The sequence below is a fragment of the Equus caballus genome, chromosome 10 (assembly GCF_041296265.1).
Source record: "Equus caballus isolate H_3958 breed thoroughbred chromosome 10, TB-T2T, whole genome shotgun sequence".
NCBI classification, from domain to species: Eukaryota; Metazoa; Chordata; class Mammalia; order Perissodactyla; family Equidae; genus Equus; species Equus caballus.
The window spans coordinates 72,669,957-72,690,489 of NC_091693.1; the positions used below are offsets into that span (position 1 = coordinate 72,669,957).

General features: G+C 36.8%; 2 protein-coding genes across 5 annotated transcripts in view; one reads left to right on the top strand and one right to left on the bottom strand.

Annotated features, from left to right (window-relative positions):
• The first annotated feature begins 1,961 nt into the window (after nucleotides 1–1,961).
• Nucleotides 1,962–14,756, top strand: RSPH4A (radial spoke head component 4A). 2 transcript variants are annotated; one of them, XM_001504137.5, is made up of 6 exons: nucleotides 1,962–3,024; nucleotides 5,994–6,228; nucleotides 9,947–10,687; nucleotides 11,803–11,953; nucleotides 12,480–12,597; nucleotides 14,119–14,756. In XM_001504137.5, exons 1-6 carry the CDS (start codon nucleotides 2,348–2,350, stop codon nucleotides 14,354–14,356), a joined length of 2,160 nt encoding a protein of 719 aa, XP_001504187.2. In that variant the 5' UTR covers nucleotides 1,962–2,347; the 3' UTR covers nucleotides 14,357–14,756. The 2 variants fall into 2 exon arrangements, with proteins under 2 accessions (XP_001504187.2, XP_023506734.2); XM_023650966.2 differs by having other exon boundaries at nucleotides 2,032–3,024; nucleotides 10,055–10,687.
• Nucleotides 14,757–17,074: 2,318 nt separating this feature from the next.
• Nucleotides 17,075–20,533, bottom strand: part of ZUP1 (zinc finger containing ubiquitin peptidase 1) — a 31,491-nt gene continuing 28,032 nt past the window's right edge. For all 3 annotated transcript variants that reach the window (XM_001504142.7, XM_070223683.1, XM_070223682.1), the window contains exon 10: nucleotides 17,075–17,323. In XM_001504142.7, the coding sequence (XP_001504192.1) occupies nucleotides 17,276–17,323 (48 nt within the window). In that variant the 3' untranslated portion in view covers nucleotides 17,075–17,275. The remainder of the gene's footprint in view (nucleotides 17,324–20,533) is intronic.

Below are 20,533 nucleotides of genomic sequence, written 5' to 3' on the forward strand. Positions count from 1 at the left end.
AGAACATTCCATAGTCCTGTCATTAGATCTCAGTCTTTTATCTGTGTTCCTGGGGTGTAACCTTCACAAGGGCTTCTCAGCTTCCTTTGCCTTCCCCAGCCTTAGGTGATACAGGAAGGTTAAAGGGGGCGACATTTTGGTATCTCTCCTCAGGTCAGTTAGGCTTCAGTAATACCATAAACCAACTTTAGTAAAACTTGGTTAGGCTCTGGTAAAATAGTTTCCCTTAAGGGCAGGCCCTGTTACGGAGAACAGAGAGCTCTGGGAGTTGTTTTAAATGGTTACTTTTACTCCTCCCCCTGCCAGAAGCAGGAGACGTTTTTTCTCTGATCTTCATAGTGAGAGTCTAGTGGGGCTTCTGGAGGTAAAACTCAGAGTCCGCTGTAATGACAAATTGTGATCAACACTAAGAATGAAAAGTGCAGAGTATTATGACAGTACATAATAAGGGAAACTGAGATTGTCTGTGGGACCAGGGAAGGTTTTCCTAAGGAAAAGAACTAAGTGAAAGAATTGGAAGAAACATTTAAGGCAGAGGAAATGTGCAATTGGTCTAAGGTAGGAAGACACATGGAATATTCCAGTAAATGACAGAAAAATCAGGATGACTAGATTGCAGAAAGACAGGGGAGAATGGCTGAAGGTGAAGTTGGGAAGGTAAGTAGGCTAAGAGCTCCGGTTGTTATTCTACAAACAATGAGAAGCAACTTTAAGATTACTAAGTCAAATTCTAGATAGAGCTTTGGGCTGGAAATGAAGCAGGAATAATAATGGACATTTTCTTACGTTGTTCCTTTCAGTTGCGCTTCTCTCCTAAAGAGGAGAGATAAGCAAGCACTAAGGCTGTTCCTTCATTCTTCTTTTCTCCTGGCCCTACCACCCTTCTTTGGCTTGTCTGTCCAAGAAAAACCCTCCATCATATCATGCCAGCTGCAAGGGAGGGAGGAAAAGAACTATATAGGGGAAAATATGCTAACCCCTTCAACCCTTGCACCAACTACAACAAAACCCAATTGATAATTCTAGTTCAACTTTCATTTAGTTTTTGAATCTATTCCAAGAGTTCTAATCTGGGGAATCTGACTTCAAGGAGCCCCTGAACCAGCAGAAATTGTATGCAACATTTTGTGTGTACACACGTGCATTTTGGGAAGGGTAAAGGTTCACAGCTTTTGTCAAATTATTTAAGGGCTCTGTGATTCTCCTACCAAATTGGGGGTGAGGGGAGGTATGTGCTATGTTCTTCCATGAAGTTAGAATATATGACCAACGTCTTGCTAATTGGAAGTTGTATCAATGTAAAGTGCCAAATACCACGTATTAGTTGGTTTATTTAAAAAAAGAAAGATACAGAACAAATTAACATTAAAGATCTCCACTAATTTATAGTTTATAGTCAAGGTCAGATATGGTCCCATCCTCTGTATCTTCTTCATTGTGGAGACTGAATACTATGAGTTAATAGTCATAGCCATGACCTTAAATACTGGAAAATTATGAATTCACATTTACATTATCAAAAAAAGGTTATATTATGCCAATGTAGTTTTAGCATTAATTTGAATTTCAATTATTAGAAAACAGGTAACACACGAACTGTCAATATTGGGTAACCTTTTGCACTGCCTTCTCCTTGAAGGTAATATTCTGCCTACTCATCCAGCAGATTCTATATGAGAGGAAAAAGCGAAAATCAGGACTTCCTTGTTTATTCTCCAAAAGTCTCCCGAGTTTGGTTGATGCAGATAAGACATCTTTGCTCTCTAAATGTGAGTCTTGGACTCTCCTGGTCTGCACACTGGAGTCTCATTGTCATCTGCACCTCAAGATTCCTCAGGTCTTTCCCTCCCTCTCTCCCTCCCTCCCTCTCCCTGTCCCTTTCACTCAGTCACACACACATTCTGTAAATGCTTTGTCTCTCCACTCATGCGCAATTCGCCCCTCACAGTGTAATCTGAATCAAACTATCAGATCCTCCGGTGCAGAGTCGCAGCTCCTCCTCCTTTGTGCTCGCGCACTGACAAGTTCTCAGGTTTCCAACAAGGACTGATCAACTGCAGGTCAGATTGGCTGAGCCAGGAAGAGGAGCAGAGCCTCCACCAAATCACAAATCTAGGATTTTCATCTTTCTTGTCTCCTCCCTAGAATCCTGGTGACCCTTGTGCCTAGTTTCTCTCAGAGGAAACTTGCCTGGGGTTGCTATGGAGATAGGACGCTGCAACTTGCAGAGCAACTAAGACGCAGAAATCCCTTAGCAGCTCTCAGCAAAGCGACTGCACTGCGTTGCCTCCTTCCATTTCGGCACTCCCCCTTCATCCAGAACTTTGTTTTTTTCTTGATTACTTCCATGGAAGACTTGACCTCCTTGAAGCAGGAAGACAATCAAGAACCTGAGGAAGCAGAGCAGCCATGGGAAGAAATAACAGCAGCTTCTTCCCAAGATCCTGTGCCTGGGCTACCTGAGCCCCTGGAGTCAGAGCAGGGGCCAGAAACTGGACTCCAGCCCGGGAGCAGCCCTCCTCAGAGCTCCCAGTCTCGAACCAGCACGCCTCTGAATGACCTCACAGGACTAGGTGCATCATCTCCACCTTCCTTTCCTCAGGAACCCACTTCCACTCCTTCTACCCTGGCTCTGGCCAGACAGGACCTTTGGTCCCCATGGAAGTCAGACAAGACCACTAGTGTGATTCCTGAAGCTCGGACAGCTCATTCCAACCATTTGGAACAATCATCTGATAAAGGAGAATCAGCTCCTCATCAAAAGTGTCAATCAGAGGGAAACACCTTCCAACAGTCTCAGCAAACCAAACATCACCTTCATGAACCAAAAGATGCGAGCCATAACAACTCTAAACTAAAAGAGCTGAGACTTGACATTTTTCAGGAGGAAGACTCAAACAGCAACTATGATCTGGATCACCCTGAACCTGGGACCTCTGAAGTGACCCCCAACATGCTTGAGATTGCCATTCAGAATGCTAAGGCTTACCTACTAAAGACCAGTAGCAAGTCGGGCTTGAATCTGTAAGTTTTGAAGGAAAAAAAAAGAGAGAGGGAGAAAAGTTTGGCAAAGAAAAGAGGGTGTGAGTATCTGTGTGAGAGTGTGTTTCTTTGGGTGAATGGAAATATATATGAAAAGTCTGTGATTTAATAACTTTTCATCACAGGACTCAAACTAGATCACTGGTGGGGATTCTGCTAGCTTCTTTAAAGACCCTTAGCACACAGAAATAAGAGCTAGGAATTATGGAATCTTGGTTTTGAAAGAGACCATAAAGATAGTGAAGTCTAAGTATTTCTTTAAGATGCTTGTAAAAAGCAATTGCCTACCAGTGACGGGAGCACACGGCTCTCATCCAGCATTCTAGACCTTGTATGGCTTGGCTTTGAGGTCCCACCCAGGCCAGTGCTGGCAAGACAAACTATTACAGTAATTTCCCTGTCTGGATTTGGACACTGAACGTTCTGTATGCTGAGACACCCCTCAGTCCTGGGCAAACCAGGAGAATTGGTCCCTATAATTTTAAGGCTTGAAGACTGAAAACAACATTTAATATGAGAAATCTTTCACAAAACCTGAGATTGACAATTTAAAATATTATTTCTAAGTTACTGTTTTAAACTACAACTTACTTAAGCTTCGAGGACTTGATATGCTACTCAGTAGTGGCTTCTACTTGAATTCTGATATAAACTTCTTGTCATAATGCCCTGTGTTAAATGACAAGCATGAACTCACAAACTTTGTTAAAATTCCAAAAGAGCTCATTAGAAATATGTGAAAGTTCACTAACAATTTAAAACTGAATACAAAAACATAAAAATGGGAAAATGTTCTTTACTGAATTATTTTATAACTGATATTACTTAAATATCTAAATTTTATTTCCAAATGCTGAGTCTCTGAGGTAATAATGAATATCTACTGTCATATTCATTATTATCTTCTAAGTACTTTAGAGCCTGCAGTTAAAAACTGCTTTGTAAAGAATAACTTTAGCTCCATCTCTTATGTGCAGATCTTATTGGACAGCCATGAAAGCTACTTTTTTGTTGTTGCAATTAAAACAATCTTTGATTAAAATACAAGATCTGATATTGGTTTTTACACTGTTGAATAAATAGCCTAGAGAAAAGAAACACTTCCTCCTTTTCTGCCATGCTATTAAAACAAGTTATTAATACTCCAAATTGAAAAAGCTATCATTGTGAATTAAAATCTAATAAACATATTTCATAATTGGACACAAAGGCATTTTCAGGTGTGGATGTCTGAAAAACACTGATGCAATATCTTGCTTGAACAAACATGAAGAAAGCATGTATAGACATTATATTAAAACCTGAAAAATAAAATAAAAATTTGGACTTAGAGTTCTTGATTTCATGGCATACACTGCCCCTATTGGAGCAAATCAAAGACTCCAGTTACAACCCCAGCTGGTGCCTAATAAGAAAGAATATTTTTAGTCTGAAGACTTCTCCACGAGTTTCAATACTAAACGAATATTAAGGAAGCTTGATGAAGTTTTAAACAAACTCCTAGTCCTAACATTTCTTCTCATTTACAGGAATAGCAGTATTTTGGGAAATAAGGAAATATTCTTTGTCTATAATATTTTTAAACTGCCTTTCACATTGGTTGCCCATGTAATCTAGATATTTTTCTCTGACATTCTTAAGATCCATTAGATAAATCCAGATATTAAAGAAAAAAACAAAAAATAATGGCTAGGGTTAATTAACAAAAAGTAGGCAATTATTGAGCATCTTTTTTGTTTCACTATAATAATGGGAAGAGATATATTATAATAACAACAAACAAACAAAAACAAAAACCTAATTTGGGCCATATAAGAACGTAACGCAGCTGCTGAATGGGAAATATATAACGCACACAATTACATAGCAGTGTCTCATTGATCTCAGAAAAGCCCTTTCTAAACTGAGGAAGAATGCAGGAATGACTTGAGTGAAAGGCTTTGAGGACCAAGCGCATTTTAAATTATTTCTTGAGAGAAATGATGTACATGGGACACAGCAAGCAAAGGCTCTCAGGTAGGACTTAGCAACTATATGACAGTGATTTTTAATAGATTTATCTCACTGGGGCAGAAGTTCAGACTGAACTGACTATTAGAGATGAAATTGGAGAGAAACAATGTTTACCCACCAGAGAGGAAATTGTTGCAAGTTTCCACACTGGACAGAGGAGCTTCTATTTAACCTAAGAGCACTTTGATAGACACTTTTGGCTCTAAAATAGTAAGTTCATGCTGTAAATCTAGTATTTGAAAAAGCACACCCTAGCAATTATGTATAAAATGTAATGAATTAACGAGAAGTCAGAAGCAGTTTCACTAATTCAGTTACGAAATAAAAAGCAAGGGGCAGTGTTTTAAATAGAATAGAACAAAAATATTAGAGGGCATCACATTTTAATCAAGGTGAGTAATATTTGATGACACTTTTCTTTCAGTTGTGTGCGGGTGGGGTTGCAACATGAAATGTATTTCTTATGGGTCTAAAAAACTCTGAAGTAGATAACTGGCCTAGGAAATGAAAAGGAAAAGAACATATCTTAAAAGAGTCAACAGGATTTAGCAATAAAATTGGATTTGGTGATGGGAGGGCAAGGGGATGGAATAGAAGTTAGGGCAAAAGAATAAAAAGGTTAATCACCTTTAAATATGTAACCAAGAGATTTCAATCTCAAATAAAATGGGAAAGTGTACCTGATGTGGAATATGTATCTTGCTGTAATATGTTTTTCTTTAGTAAGTTAAATATTTATATTGGAGGCATTTCCTAAGGAAAACTCTAGGATAGATTCTTTCTGGTAGTAGTGGAAGTACCCATGTTTATCCACTTAAAATTTCTGAAGGCTTTGAGTTGTTAAAGTTTCATAAAAGCCAACTAACTGAGTTTGCATGAAATGTTTCTTTAAATGCTTTTGACATGGCTATTATCTGGAATTTTCTCTTTTTGGGTAGATATGATCATCTTTCTAATATGCTGACCAAGATCTTAGATGAGCGTCCTGAAAATGCTGTGGACATCATTGAAAATATTAGCCAAGACGTGAAGATGGCACATTTTAGTAAAAAATTAGATACACTCCAAAATGAATATGAGATGCTTCCGATATACGAAACAGCAGAGAAGCAAAAGGCTCTTTTTCTCCAAGGAAATTTGGAAGGAGCCGACCAAGAACTAGAAGATGAAATAGTAAGTCCCTTCTATAAATTTGAATAGTTCAGTCTTAGGTTTTTATTTGGGGTGAATGAGGTGTGGCTTTAAATTCATACCAACTGTCCTTTATAGCTTCCTAAATAGTATTTACAACCTCATTTCATACCACACATTTCCTTGTTTAGAATTTCTTATTTTTTCACATTGTGCTTTAATATTTCACAGACTTAGCTGTTTGTTATATGTGTGTGAGGTTGAGCTTCTTGATATCAGAGAGAATGACTTCCTCATCTTTTATATTCTCCAAAGTGCCAGGTACAGATCTGGCCCATGGCCATTTCTTATTAAATATTTGTTGAATGAATGAATTAATGTCAGGTAATTAAAAATTAGGCTTTAAAACAAGTTGCATATTTTTCCCTTTAATTTACTAGAAAAATTAGAAGACCTCTAATGTCATTTGCATTCTCTTCCAAGGCAACTTCCTCTATCAAAATTATGCATAATATGTCAATAGGAAATAATACAAGAAGAGAGGGATAAAATATTTCTTTTAATCTCTATAGATTAAATTGTTTAAACTTATAGACAAATTGTTTAAAATATTTACAGAGAAATTTGGTGACAGAGATCAAAAGATATCATTAGAAGAATAAAATTAGTTGTATCACAGAAATTTTAGCCCCAAATATTTCAAAATAGTATCCAGTATTGTTTCCTAAGTGCCTGTTGCTTGTAATTTATACTACTGAGAAATTTATACCATACATCTACTGAGCTGCCATGTTCTGCTAACACTAGACTATTTAAAATCTGTCCATATACTTGCATATTGGATATTTGGAATAAGGTATTTTCAGAAAAAGGAGGAGAGTTCAGTCAGGGAAAAGATAGAAGGCGTAGGAATCTAGACAGTCGGTACATCTTGTAGGGCTTGGGCACCTTTGTGGGGAGACCCAACCTGGCGCAGTGGGATCCAGAGTACTCAGAAGGAACAGGTGATAAATGTCAAGGGGTCGACATCAACTGCCCTTTTCTGAAAATATCTTTCTCCAAACATTTGGTTATATAGCCACATACAGTGATGACGAATCTGGGACAATCAGCATGTGGGGGTCAAGCAGACACTCTCATGGAGGAGTTTTCATAGAAAAGCCAGACTCCAGTATAAGAATGGGGCATTGGACTATCTATAGGCATACTATTACAAGGTAGGGATCTGCATCCTAAAACTAGGGTGTGGGGTGAGAACACAAATAAATAAATGAGGTGTTTTGATCCTGGAATCTGGGCCCCTTAACCAAATTCCATAAATTCTTCCTAGGATTGATTTTAGAGCCAGGAAGAGCTGAATTATCAGATGAAGATTAAAAGCTACACTTCAGAGAGTAGAAAGATGCAGGAACAGGAAGACAGGCAGGTGTTGGAAGCATTGAAATATGACCTATGTAACTGACTCTGTCTCAGACTCATATGTATATATGGAATGTTCATGTTTGTATTCCTGTCTTTGGCCACACCAGAATTCCTGTTCTTAGTCTTAGCATTCATTTATTCATTCACTCATTAATTCACAAACATTGTGACTACTTACTGCATGCCAGGTACTGAGATATACACATGAAGCAGAATTTTCTGACTTTACGTTGCTCACAGTCTAGTCAAAGAGGCAAAACAGACTGTAAAGTTATTTGATTAGCACAATAATAGATAGCCTCCCTTGGTGAAAAACCAGAATCCTAGCTCAATCACTTACTCGCTGTGTGACTTTAAGTGAGTAAACCTTTCCAAGCCTCAGAGATAATCACATGGCAACAACTTAAGGCGTGGAAGTACTATATATCAAGGGTCTGATACATACTAGGAACTTAATGAATAGTAGCAATTCTTATTATATTGTTTTGACAACCTATGAGACAGAATGGAGCAACTACCTCTGCTATTGGGAATTGGGTAAGGCTTTGTAGTGGAGGTGTTTCATTTGCGTCATGAAAAATAAGTAGAAGTTCACCAGGTAAAGATTATAAGGAATAAAATTCTGGGCAAAAAGAACAATAAAAAGTCGAAAAACATTATTTAATGTTTGGGAAAGTATGGGTTTGAGGGATTGAGTAATGGAAATGAAGCAAATAAGGTGCTTAAAGGCAGCCTGCTCTTTGTGCACTGACAAGAAATTTCCTCCTTGTATACCATGGAAAGTCAGTAGAAGCTTTTAATAGAGAATAGCACGGTCTGACTTTTGGTTTAGAAAGATAACTCTGGTAGTGGCATTGAGGAGAATGAAAGAAGAAAGGTTAGATCAGAGGCAAGGAGGAGAGCATTAGAAGATTCCTGTGACAGGACAAGTAGTCAGAGTGGAGACCAGTATGGTGGAAATGAGTTAAAGAGGAAGGGATAATGCCAACAGCTTTTTAGGTGGTAGAATCAATAGGACTCTAATTAAATATGAAAGTCAAGAGAGTCAGAAGAAGCAAGGATAACTGAATTTTCCAGTCCGAGAAACTGAGTGGATGGTGATGTCATTGGTGAAGATAGGGTATGTAGAAAAAAAGAGAAGACTATGAGAGAAATATGAATTCAGTCTTAACTTGACATATATGTAGACTATTCAGACTGAAATTTCTCATAGGTGGCTAGAAATATGGATGTGGAACATGGGAGAAAAATCAGAGTGAGAGGTGAATTTGAAACAACCACTTTATCACTTGAGGTGGTCTGGAAGAAAGCTTCTGAAGTACTGAGTGATGAGATGACGGAAATTTTCAGGACACCAATATTTAGGGCTCAGTTAAGAAAAAGGAACCAATTAGAAACCAAGAAGAAATTGTTACAGAGTAGGATCAAGAGGGAGTGGCATAATAGATGCCATGGAAAGAGTCTTACAGTCCTACATCAAAGAGATGAGGATTGAAAAAAGTCACTATCCTTATTTGACACTAAAATTACAATATAAATAAGAGCAGATCATTTGTAAGAATAGCAAAGTGCTCTCAATTTCTCCATCTTGAAGGTCTAAAATTTGCAAGTGATCCCTACCTCAGATAAGGTTATTTTCTACTTTCTCACAAATGTTTTTCTAGAGTCCATTTAAGACTCTGCTTTTTCATTTTTCTGTATGTTTTATGGAATTATTTCTGATTTTCTTCCTTATTTTAAATCCAAAGTTATTATAAGTCAAGGCAAATATCTGACTAAATTATGTCTTCACATACAGTCATGCCTGAGCACTATTTTATTATATATTCCTTTTATTTGTCCTATATATCACCCTATATATAGGGTACCATATTGATTTTTATTCACCCTACAAACTACCATATGTACATAAGAAATATTTATTATTTAGAAAAAATATAGTAATATATATAAACATTTTTCTAACTATATATGTGTCTGTAGGTTATGTATATTTTATTATTTCAGGATAGTAAAGGGGCCATTTAAATATTTATAAAAAGGGGATGTTGAATTTTTATTATTCACAGTGAGTATTAAATTATTTGTGCCTAACATGCACACATACAAGATAACTATTATAATATATTGATGAGTACAAGACAATACTAGAAGCTACATTTATAAGCAATGAGAGAAGAATTGAAATTCAGTTATTATCAGAGTTTTGATCTAAATCTTGAAAGAAATGTCAAAGAAGTGATGGAGAAAGTAGAGCTAATAAGATGCTTACAAAGGAAAAGGGAAGCAAGCAGTTCTCTTATAGATAAAATGTTAACCACAGCATTTGTATTCCCAGGCAGAAAACTCTCTCCCAAATGTAATGGAGTCAGCTTTTTATTTTGAACAAGCTGGAGTTGGTTTGGGCACAGATGAGACTTATCGCATATTTCTTGCCCTCAAGCAGCTTACTGACGCCCACCCAATCCAAAGATGCCGTTTCTGGGGCAAGATCTTGGGTCTGGAAATGAATTATATTGTAGCTGAAGTGGAATTCCGTGAGGGAGAAGATGAAGAGGAGATGGAAGAGGAAGATGTAACCGAAGAGAGAGACAATGGAGACAGTGAAGCTGATGAAGATGATGAAGATGAATTACCAAAGTCCTTATACAAGGCCCCACAGGCTATTCCAAAAGAAGAAAGTAGAACGGGTGCCAACAAATATGTCTATTTTGTTTGCAATGAACCAGGAGGGCCGTGGGTGAAGTTGCCATCGGTTACACCTGCACAAATTGTTATTGCAAGAAAAATCAAGAAATTTTTCACAGGGCGATTGGATACTCCCATCATAAGCTACCCACCTTTCCCAGGAAATGAGAGCAATTACCTGCGAGCACAAATTGCCAGAATTTCAGCAGGGACCCATGTCAGCCCTCTAGGCTTCTATCAGTTCGGTGAAGAGGAAGGAGAGGAGGAGGAAGAGGTGGAAGGCGGGAGAGAGAGCTTTGAAGAAAACCCTGACTTTGAAGGCATTCAAGTGACTGATCTAGTGGAATCCCTATCCAATTGGGTTCATCATGTACAACATATTCTCCCTCAGGTAGGGGCTTTGCAATTCTCAATCTATCAGTCAATCAGCAAATATTTATTGAATTCTGTCTACAATGCACACATGTATACAAAATGAAGGCCTTCAGACTCTAGACAGAGAAAGAGACCATTAAAAAATCAAGTAAAAACACAGAGTACTATATAATTGCAAGTAGTATAGACCTGAGATCTTCAAACAGATTTTTATTTCCAAACAGAAACAAAATATTTCCATGGAGTATTTGACAAGTTATGTAAGCATTTAGATTTATGTGTGTTGTGAAATTATTTTTTATATGTTGACTATAGATGGGCTTATTAATTTTGGAACATTTTCTTATTCTATTTCTACAATACGTAGAGCTTATACGCCAAGAACAATACAAGATTACAACAAAAACAAAAACAAGCAAATGGTGCTATGTAGCAGTTATATAGCACCTATTCTGCCAGGTTCTTAATACCACTTTATATGTACTATCTCATTTAATCCTCACAACTGTATGAAAGGCTAATATTCTCCTTATTTTACAGATGAGGAAATTGAGGCAGAGAGTTTAGGAAATGTGACAAAGGGGATATAGCTAATAAGCAACAGGGTCAGATCTGAGTGGGCAGAATGGATCCGGAGTCCATCCTCTGAATCATTCTGCTATACTCCCTCATCTGCAGGTAGAAAATCTTCATTACACTTTGATCTACTTAAGAGATATTCTTACATAATGCTAGATCAGAGTTAATTAAATGAGAAATTATAACCCCAAACTCCATACCTAATCTTAATACATTTTAATTTTTGTTATTAATAATAACAATAGCATCTTACCTCTTTTGTATCTTACCACAAGTTAGTAAAATGCATTATCACCTTTTTCACTAAGCTTCTGTTCATTGTAAAATATAAATGTTCTATAACTTCAAGAAGTGGGAAAATTCTTGAAATAAATAGTACAGTTTTTTGCTTGAAATAACATAGATCAATAGCACTTGGCAAATGTATGTTGAATGAATGATTGAATTCCCACGCAGTAGGACCTAGTGCAGAAAATTGCGTCAATCCAAATGAATATCCTGATACTTTAAGGTACTCATTAAACTACAAAATCTTGCAATATTCCTACCCAGGGTCGCTGTAATTGGTTCAACCCCGTACAAAAAAATGAAGAGGAAGAAGAAGAAGAAGACGAAGAAAAAGAAGAAGAAGAAAAAGAAGAGCCTGACTACATAGGACAGGAAGTAGGGCCTCCTCTCTTGACACCAATCTCTGAAGATTTAGGTAATTTTACACAACTATATACTATACACATATAGGCATGTTATATGTAATGTACACTATATTATATGTAGTATATTATATACACATTATATACATACATATATGTATGTGATATACATACACACACACACACACACACACACACACATTGTAGTATATGGTGGGGAGTAAAGAACATAGCTGGCCACACCACCAACTTTCTCTGACAGGTTGCAGTGTGATGCAGGGGGGAAACGTAAGTTGGCTGCAGCTATTACTGGAAATGCTGACAGTTATCGTGTGTATCACTCTTGTCGTGTCAGTCTTCAGACCATAAACACATGACATAGTCATAGTATACAAATATTCAAATTGCATTGTTCCACAATGTTCATAAAATATGTCCTCATTTTATGTTAAGCTGTTGATGTTTTAACTTTTCTATGTCAAGTGTGTGTTTTAAGATTTATAAAAATAACTTCTCTGTTACACAGTATATCCGTGCCTTTTTAGGAGGTAAGCTTTTGGATTTCTCTTTGGTTGACAGAGATCCAGAATATACCGCCTTGGACAACACGGCTATCCTCCAACCTCATTCCTCAATATGCTATTGCTGTCCTTAGATCCAATCTTTGGCCTGGAGCATATGCCTTTTCCAATGGCAAGTAAGTATCTGACAACTTACGAAGCTATTATTGTGATCACTAAGTTCTGGAAATTTTAAGTTATTATTGGAATGTTACACTACTATTGTTTTAACTCATCTTTGGCATGCCAAGTGTGTGTGGCATAAAATTTACTCAAACAACATCTGTATTACACAGTAAAGCATCAAATTTAGAAGATTAATTCGGACTTTTGCCTGTTCATCTGAATTATCCAATTAATGGAGGTAAAATATGGTTTTTCCTCTATGATTACTTGAGTAATTGACTTATTCATTTAATGGAGGTAATTCTAAGCAGTGTTTAAATTAGCTTAAATGTCACATCATTTTTGTTGGACATCTTGATAAAAGATAATTAAAAATATGTACTATTTAGGCTATAACTTTCAACAGAACTAGGATCAAGAGGATACTAAATATCCTTTTATCACTCACCCAGAGCATACAGTTCCATTTGTCTTATGCTTCCATTTCTTATCTAATAGCTCAGTATCAGAAGCTCAGCTGAGCTGAAGAGGAAGTGAGCTGCCAAATGTCAGAGTAGCCATTAATGCAACAAGCCAAATATGAAAGCATTAGGCTTTTAATCACTCACTTGATGGTATAAGGAAAAGAAAGCACTGATTCCTCCATTCCATTTTCCCCGTGGAATGACACACCCATGGAAGGTCAGGTGGATTGGTGAAGACGTGGGGGTCATCTCACTGACGAGGGAGTCCCAGGCGTAAGGTTCTTGCAGTTTTATGGACCTGGGGGTGAGAGGAAGGCAGGGAGGGCTAGGGAAAAGTAGTGGGTACTGAGTCAGAGTGGGAAAAAGTCTCTTTAAGGTTTCTCGTTTCCGTCTCCCAGCCCCCATAAGGAGGGCTTGGCAGAGGTGCCTGAAGACCTCTGGGGAAGGCCTCAGATCAAGAGATCTAGGAACGAAGGCACTACGGTTAGGAACACAAACATGTGAAGAGCATGACAGGCCAACGACGCCCGAGTCCTTGACTGCAACTGCCCTTGAAGACTGCAGTGCATTGGCTGGGCACCAAGTCTGGGGTGGAGGGAGGGCATTTTCCGGTGAGGCCTGCCAGGTAAAGCCTTTGTAATCACCCATGGTTGGACCTGAAAAGTCATACATAGCTTTTTAACCACAAGCAAGACTTCACCTGACCAAGCATTTGCTAGGCTGGCAACTTTTTAATTCTAACTCTAAGGAAGGTAGTAACTTTTTAACTTAGTTATTTTGTTTTGCTGAAAATAATTAAATGATGAAAGGCTACAGTCTAGGTATATGGTACATTTTGTCAGGGTCTGGCCCCACGGTTTTCTTAATCCGCTTAAGCAGTTTGGATCATAGTAATCCCCTGTGGGAGGATCATTTAGGGATGTTTCATCTCTAACACATTTTAAATGTACTGTTTTAAAATTATGGGACTATGATATTCTTAACTACTCTATCATTACAGAAAAGGAGGATCAACTTTTCTTACTGAAAAATTATATAATGATCATCTACATTTTTTTTAACCTACAGAAAGTTTGAAAACTTCTACATAGGCTGGGGTCATAAATATAGTCCAGACAGCTACACACCTCCAGTTCCACCACCAGTTTATCAAGAATATCCCAGCGGACCAGAAATTACAGAAATGGATGACCCTAGTGTGGAAGAGGAGCAGGCTTTCAGGGCTGCACAAGCAGCAGCTGAACTTGCAGCTGAGGAAAATGAAGAAACTGAGGAAGATGAAGATGAGGAAGATGAGTATGACTAATAAAAATAAAATTAGCCCAGTCTTATGTGAGTGATATATACATACTCCTTATGTGGGACTAATTCTATAAATATATACATGTAAATTTTTATATATATAAAATATATGTATAAAGTGTATATATATATATATATAAAAATTGGCAACCATTCATTTGCAAAATGTCATTCCTTGAAAATTTCAAATTTGGAATTTCAAATGTGGAACTACTACGATGTACTTATAGAAAGATTCTCAACAGATTTTCCAGAGGCTAAATGACATGTTCTTACATCATTGTTCTGATGGCTACAGCTAATGGAGGATGTGCCTCTGTATTTTTTTTCTAGACTTAAAAAAGGTTTAATTTCTAATAAAACATGGACATTTCCAAACATGGAAAATATATAACCCACGAAAGTTTCTTGGGGACTTCAATATTTTTTGAGTGTCAAGGGGTACTGAGACCAAAAGTATTGAAATCACTAAATTAGAGCATGGATTCTTAACCAGTCTGTGATATTGTGTATAAATACTGTGCTTTTTTTGTTTTGCTGAGGAGGTTTATAATTCCATCACCTGTTCAAAGACTGTAGGAACAACTCAAATTTTTAACACTTTTCTTTTTACTCCTTAAAGAACTTCCTCAATCTCTTCTTTGATCCTGTAGAAATGGTTTGATCTGACTGGGGAAAAATGATTTGCGCCGAGATGGCTAGCTGGAATATCCAGAGACTTCAAACTGATATTTTCTACCACTGCTTCTCTAAAACTAGTTTTCATTCACTAAAAAAGTATTTTTAAGGCCTACATGTGCCATGCACTCTGAGGCTCCCATTAAAAACTTGTCATTGTTTCTGAAATTTCCAAGCTTACAATCAAAGGAGGGAATATAAAAAGGTAATAGAAAATTAGAATAGATTGCAACTCAGCAGGTATCTTGATAAAAATATTAGAGTACCAGAGAACAGTGTTTTTCAAACTAGGTGGTGAAGGACCAATTTTAAAAAGTAGGGGGTGGCCCATTGGCATAGTGGTTGAGTTTGCACACTCCACTTTGGCGGTCCAGGGTTTGCCCTTTCGGATCCTGGCCACAGACCTACACTGCTCATCAAGCCATGCTGTGGTGGCATCCCACATACAAAACAGAGGAAGATTGGCACAGATGTTAGCTCAGGGCCAATCTTCCTCACCAAAAAAATAATAATTTCTAATCCATTGCTATTATTTTGGCAAAATAAAATAATGTCTCAGCAATTCTACTTTCTGTAATTATCTTGTCACAGACTGGCAGTTTGCAGATCACCAATCTACACTCTGAGAAACACTGCTTATCAAACACTTAGAAGGTACATTTAATCTAGGCTTGAGCAGTTCAGGAAGTACTTCTGAGAGGAAGACCTCCTAAGAAATGGAGAACTAAAGGGAACAGGGTTCTAGGCAACCCTGCTCTATTTTGGCAAAGGGCTTCAGTCTGAAAGGAGTGAAACTTTAAGAATGGTGAGAGATGAGCCTGGAGAGGCAAGGAGGGCCCAGATTGTGTGGGATGTTTGGATTTTATCCATGAGTGATGAAGAGGACTCAACTAGGAAGTCACAAAATCTTATTTGTATTGAATGTCTTGGCTCCAGTGTGGAAAGCGGACTGACAGAGGATCAATACAGGGAGACAAGTTAGGAGGTTATCACATTATCTAGGTAAGAGATAATGGTGGCATGAAACAGGCTAACTACATGGGGATATAAAGTAGAAACCTGATTACCAGTTTGAAGGACAGAATATTAGGATGGTTTCTAGAATTTTCCAATTGGCAATATTATTCATTCTTGGAGTACAACTTTCAGTATTTTGATATTTTCAGTACTTTCAGTATTCTAACATTTCTAGAACTTCATTCAAGTACATTCTTGTTCATTTTTTTCATGGTGCAGTGAACATTTGTTGCTTTTCTCTTTTGTTGTTTAATATCCAGCTCCTCATCTACTCTGATTTCTTTTTGAGATAAACTGTCTCTGTCCCATGGCATACAGTCTCATGCCAATCAGATGTGCCTTCTCTGGCATCTGAACTTTGAACAGACGTTTTACCTCAGCTCCTAACCTGACTGTTCCTGCTATAAATTAGACCATATTCTAACCTCTAGACTTGCCTTGGTTCTAGCATAGTTCCCTTTTACCTGTGGATTCTGTGAGGTTCTGATAATCTTTCAATGAATTCCCTTCTGCTTAAATTGGCTAGAGTAGGATTCTTGCTTGCAGCCTTACATGGCACATCCAATAGGACTCTGAAAGTTTCTTTTCTACAGGACACATTAAACATAAGACTCTGAATCACAATATAGGTAAGTGTGTAAATATTCAACAAAAACAAATCTCTCTTTTTAGAGCTATGCCTGTTAAATATCAAGGTTATTTCTAAGTGGTAAAGAGATAATTTTACATGTTTTACAGCAGAAGAAAGCAGAACGCTGTAACAGTAAGAGCTTAGAAGTGAGACAGCCTGGGTTCATACCCTGGGTTACGATCATTTTCTTGGGCAAATTACTAATCTCACAGAGCTTCAGCTTTCTCACAGGGCTAATTTAGTACTTGTCTCACAGAACTATTTTGAAGATTAAACTAACTGATACATGAAAAGCACTAAGAATATCTAACACAAGCAAGGGCCCAATAAATATTACATATGACTATAATACAAAAGCAGTTTCTGAAACGTGGATAAGAAAAAGAGAACTCACAATGTAAACAAGATATTTTATTGAAATTATTACTAAACAATGGAGTAGTAAAAGTATAATTTAGACATTTTAGAAATTAAATTACAAGTTGAGTATTTAGAGAATTTTAGAGAATCCACGGCTTCATGAGTTGTATTAAGGAGTTTAATATCTGAATTTAGAATATACAGTAAAATTCCACAATCACTGAAATGCTTAATTCTTCAAGGAATCTTCTCGGCTGTAAAGACTTGAGATGCTTGTCTCCTGGCCTTTAAAAGGAATTTTAAAAAACTGTTAATTGTAAGTGAGAAGTCAATTAATTAAAATAAGTATTAATTATCATTCTTCTATTAACTAAAATCTGGAAGTTTTTTCAAGATGATGAACATTCCTTAAGGAAAACTACAACTTCTAATTTAGGAAATTAGGATTAAACATTTTTAAAGCCAAGTCACTATAAAATTAAAAGAAAATTCCAAATAAGGACAACATAGAAAAAAGTAAAAAGAAAAATGTCACTTTTTATGAAATAAAGAGTCAAAAGTAAAAATGCCGGCTCAAAGTCAGAGATAGCTAGCTAAAAACAGAGGGAAGCAGAGACAGACAGACATAGAGCTATGAGCAGAGAATCTTTAAGAGAATTATCTCCTTCATTATGGCCTTAAAAATATCACTTTAAAAATCTTTTAGGGGCTGGCCCCGTGGCTGAGTGGTTAAGTTCGCGCGCTCCGCTGCAGGCGGCCCAGTGTTTCGTTGGTTCGAATCCTGGGCGCGGACATGGCACTGCTCATCAAGCCACGCTGAGGCAGCGTCCCACATGCCACAACTAGAAGGACCCACAATGAAGAATATACAACTATGTACCAGGGGGCTTTGGGGAGAAAAAGGAAAAAATAAAATCTTTAAAAAAAAAAAAAAAAAAAATCTTTTAAATGTTGTGACATTTCCACAACTTGAGTTACAAATCAAGGCATATTATACCAAGCTAAGTTAAGACAAAGTTAAGAGTACAAGGATTACCCAACGGAAAACAAAGGATGCAGTTATGTAATTTAACTGCCACATATCAATATGTGAAAAGAATTGAGGAACAGGGCCATTAAATAGATTTATATTTATTATTTAGGAGATATTTTGTAAAATAAATCCTTTCACCTAAACAAGTGTTCCAGCATCTAAAACAGAGTGTGGAATTAGACACTCAAAATATATTTATGGCAGAAACGTCTTAGAGTAATTATAAGACAATCGTAAGGATAAAAAAAATTTTTTTTGAAAATTGATTGCTCTCCTTGAATAACAGAAGCACGATAATTAAAATATTATAATTAATTTTAAGTTCAAATATGAAGAACAAGAGCTAGCCTAGCAGCATAATGGTTAAGTTCATGTGCTCCACTTTGGCGGCCCACGGTTCGCCAGTTCTGATCCTGGGCATGGACCTACACACTGCTCATCAAGCCCTGTGGTGGCGGCATCTCACATACAAAACAGACGAAGACTGGCACAGATGTCAGCTCAGCAATAATCTTCCTGAAGCAAAAAGAGAAAGACTGGCAACAGATGTTAGCTCAGGGCCAATCTTCCTCACCAAAAAAATAAATAAATAGGGGCTGGCCCCATGGCCGAGTGGTTAAGTTCGCATGCTCCGCTACAAGCGGCCCAGTGTTTCGTTGGTTCGAATCCTGGGCGTGGACATGGCACTGCTCATCAAGCCACGCTGAGGCAGCATCCCACATGCCACGACTAGAAGGACCCACAACGAAGAATATACAACTATGTACTGGGGGTCTTTGGGGAGAAAAAGGAAAAAATAAAATCTTAAAAAAAAAAAAATTAAAATAAATAAATAAATAAATAAAAATTATGAAGAACGAAATGTAAACTGCAGTTATAAATATCTATATTTTGAGATACTTGAAAAGACCAAACTTGTTCCGAAATGCCTACAATTAAATTGTAGTCATAACTTAGTAAGAAAAAGACATTTTAAATATGAGCTATAAAAACAAACATGAAATAAAAGTAAAATCATTATTTTGCCCTTGTTTAAAGCTTCAGATTTCTATCCGACCATATGCAGATCAATCAGTACAACAATATTTGCTGAATTCCTTCAATGTATAACAAAGGACTATTGAGAAGGACAGAGTAACTATAAGACACAGATGATAAAAAAAAGGCAAAACAAAAGGCTTGAAAGCAATATGCAAAAACAATGCTATGTTAAATTGGTTAAGATTAATTTTCTTCATTTTTACAATAATATATTTTCAACAATAAATGTGATATTGTTCACACAAAAGCTTAGCAAACATGAAACTATGAGACTTTGTATCTTCACAAAAGAAGCAATACAGGGCAGGGCTCTGGATATAAATTGCCTGAATCGGAATCCTAACTCTGTTACTTAGTAGCTGTGTGACTTTAAGAATACAACAACTTCTCTGAGTCTAGGCATCTTTGTCTGTAAAAAGGGAATAACAGTGCCTACCTCACAGGGCAGTTGTATAGATTAAATTAGTTAACAATATGTAAAGTGCTTAGGATAGAACCTAGGATAAAGTAAGCATTATACAAGTGTTACTTTTATTAATATTACAATTACAAATCATTTATTATTATTATTATGCCTTCTCTATCTGGCAGTATTGTACATTGTCAGCCAAGTTCTGATTCTTATGGTTAAAGACACAACTACTCTCCATGACTCAAAAAAACCCAGAACAGTAGCAAATGCACATTTTTAGTATTCTAACACCATCAAGTTCTCAGTTTCCAAAACTAGAAAGCAGAGCTAACTAAAATGTTTCAGGTACACTCCATGACAATATTTAACCCCACTTACGCTCTCAAAAGTTATCTGTATGTTCGTGAATAAGCATCTTGGTATTTTATAATAATTAAAATTAACCTCTAACTTTATCCAACTAAATTAATGATAGGATGAAAAAAGATGAATGTAATTTTGGTATTTAAGTCATTCCAAAGAAATTTTTTAGGGTATCATAATAAATTGAAGAAACTTGTAAACAATGTTTGCCTTTATATCTCACATTGTGAGGCTGAAAAGATTACTCTTGCTCTAATTTCTCATTTCAAACAATTTTAGTCCTTTCTCCCATGATCCTGATATTCTTCACAAATGCTCCTCTCTAGTCTTCCATCTCTTCTCTTTATACAGAAACAAATCAATGTGAAGTACTGTAATAGCGACTTTTTCTCTAATATTCTGAGAACTGTGCATTTTCTAGACTTGATATGCCACCACACAGCTTCAGTTTATACCAAGTGAGGGTTTTCAACTCCTAGAAATTTTTCTATAATGTACCACTCATCACTTAACTGCAAAGGATAAAGAGACAACTGTACTGAAGTTAAATTCTAGAACTGTATTTATCCAATAAGCCCAAGCGCATAATATAGAGTTTCAGGAATCACAAGAATCACATTTAATAAACAATAATTACAAAACCAGT

Coding starts and splice junctions, on each gene's coding strand:
- RSPH4A (XM_001504137.5), top strand. CDS start 2,348: ATGGAAGACTTGACCTCCTTGAAGCAGGAAGACAATCAAGAACCTGAG. Junction 10,688..11,802: donor TACAACATATTCTCCCTCAG/GTAGGGGCTTTG, acceptor ATTCCTACCCAG/GGTCGCTGTAATTGGTTCAA. Junction 11,954..12,479: donor ACCAATCTCTGAAGATTTAG/GTAATTTTACAC, acceptor TTTGGTTGACAG/AGATCCAGAATATACCGCCT.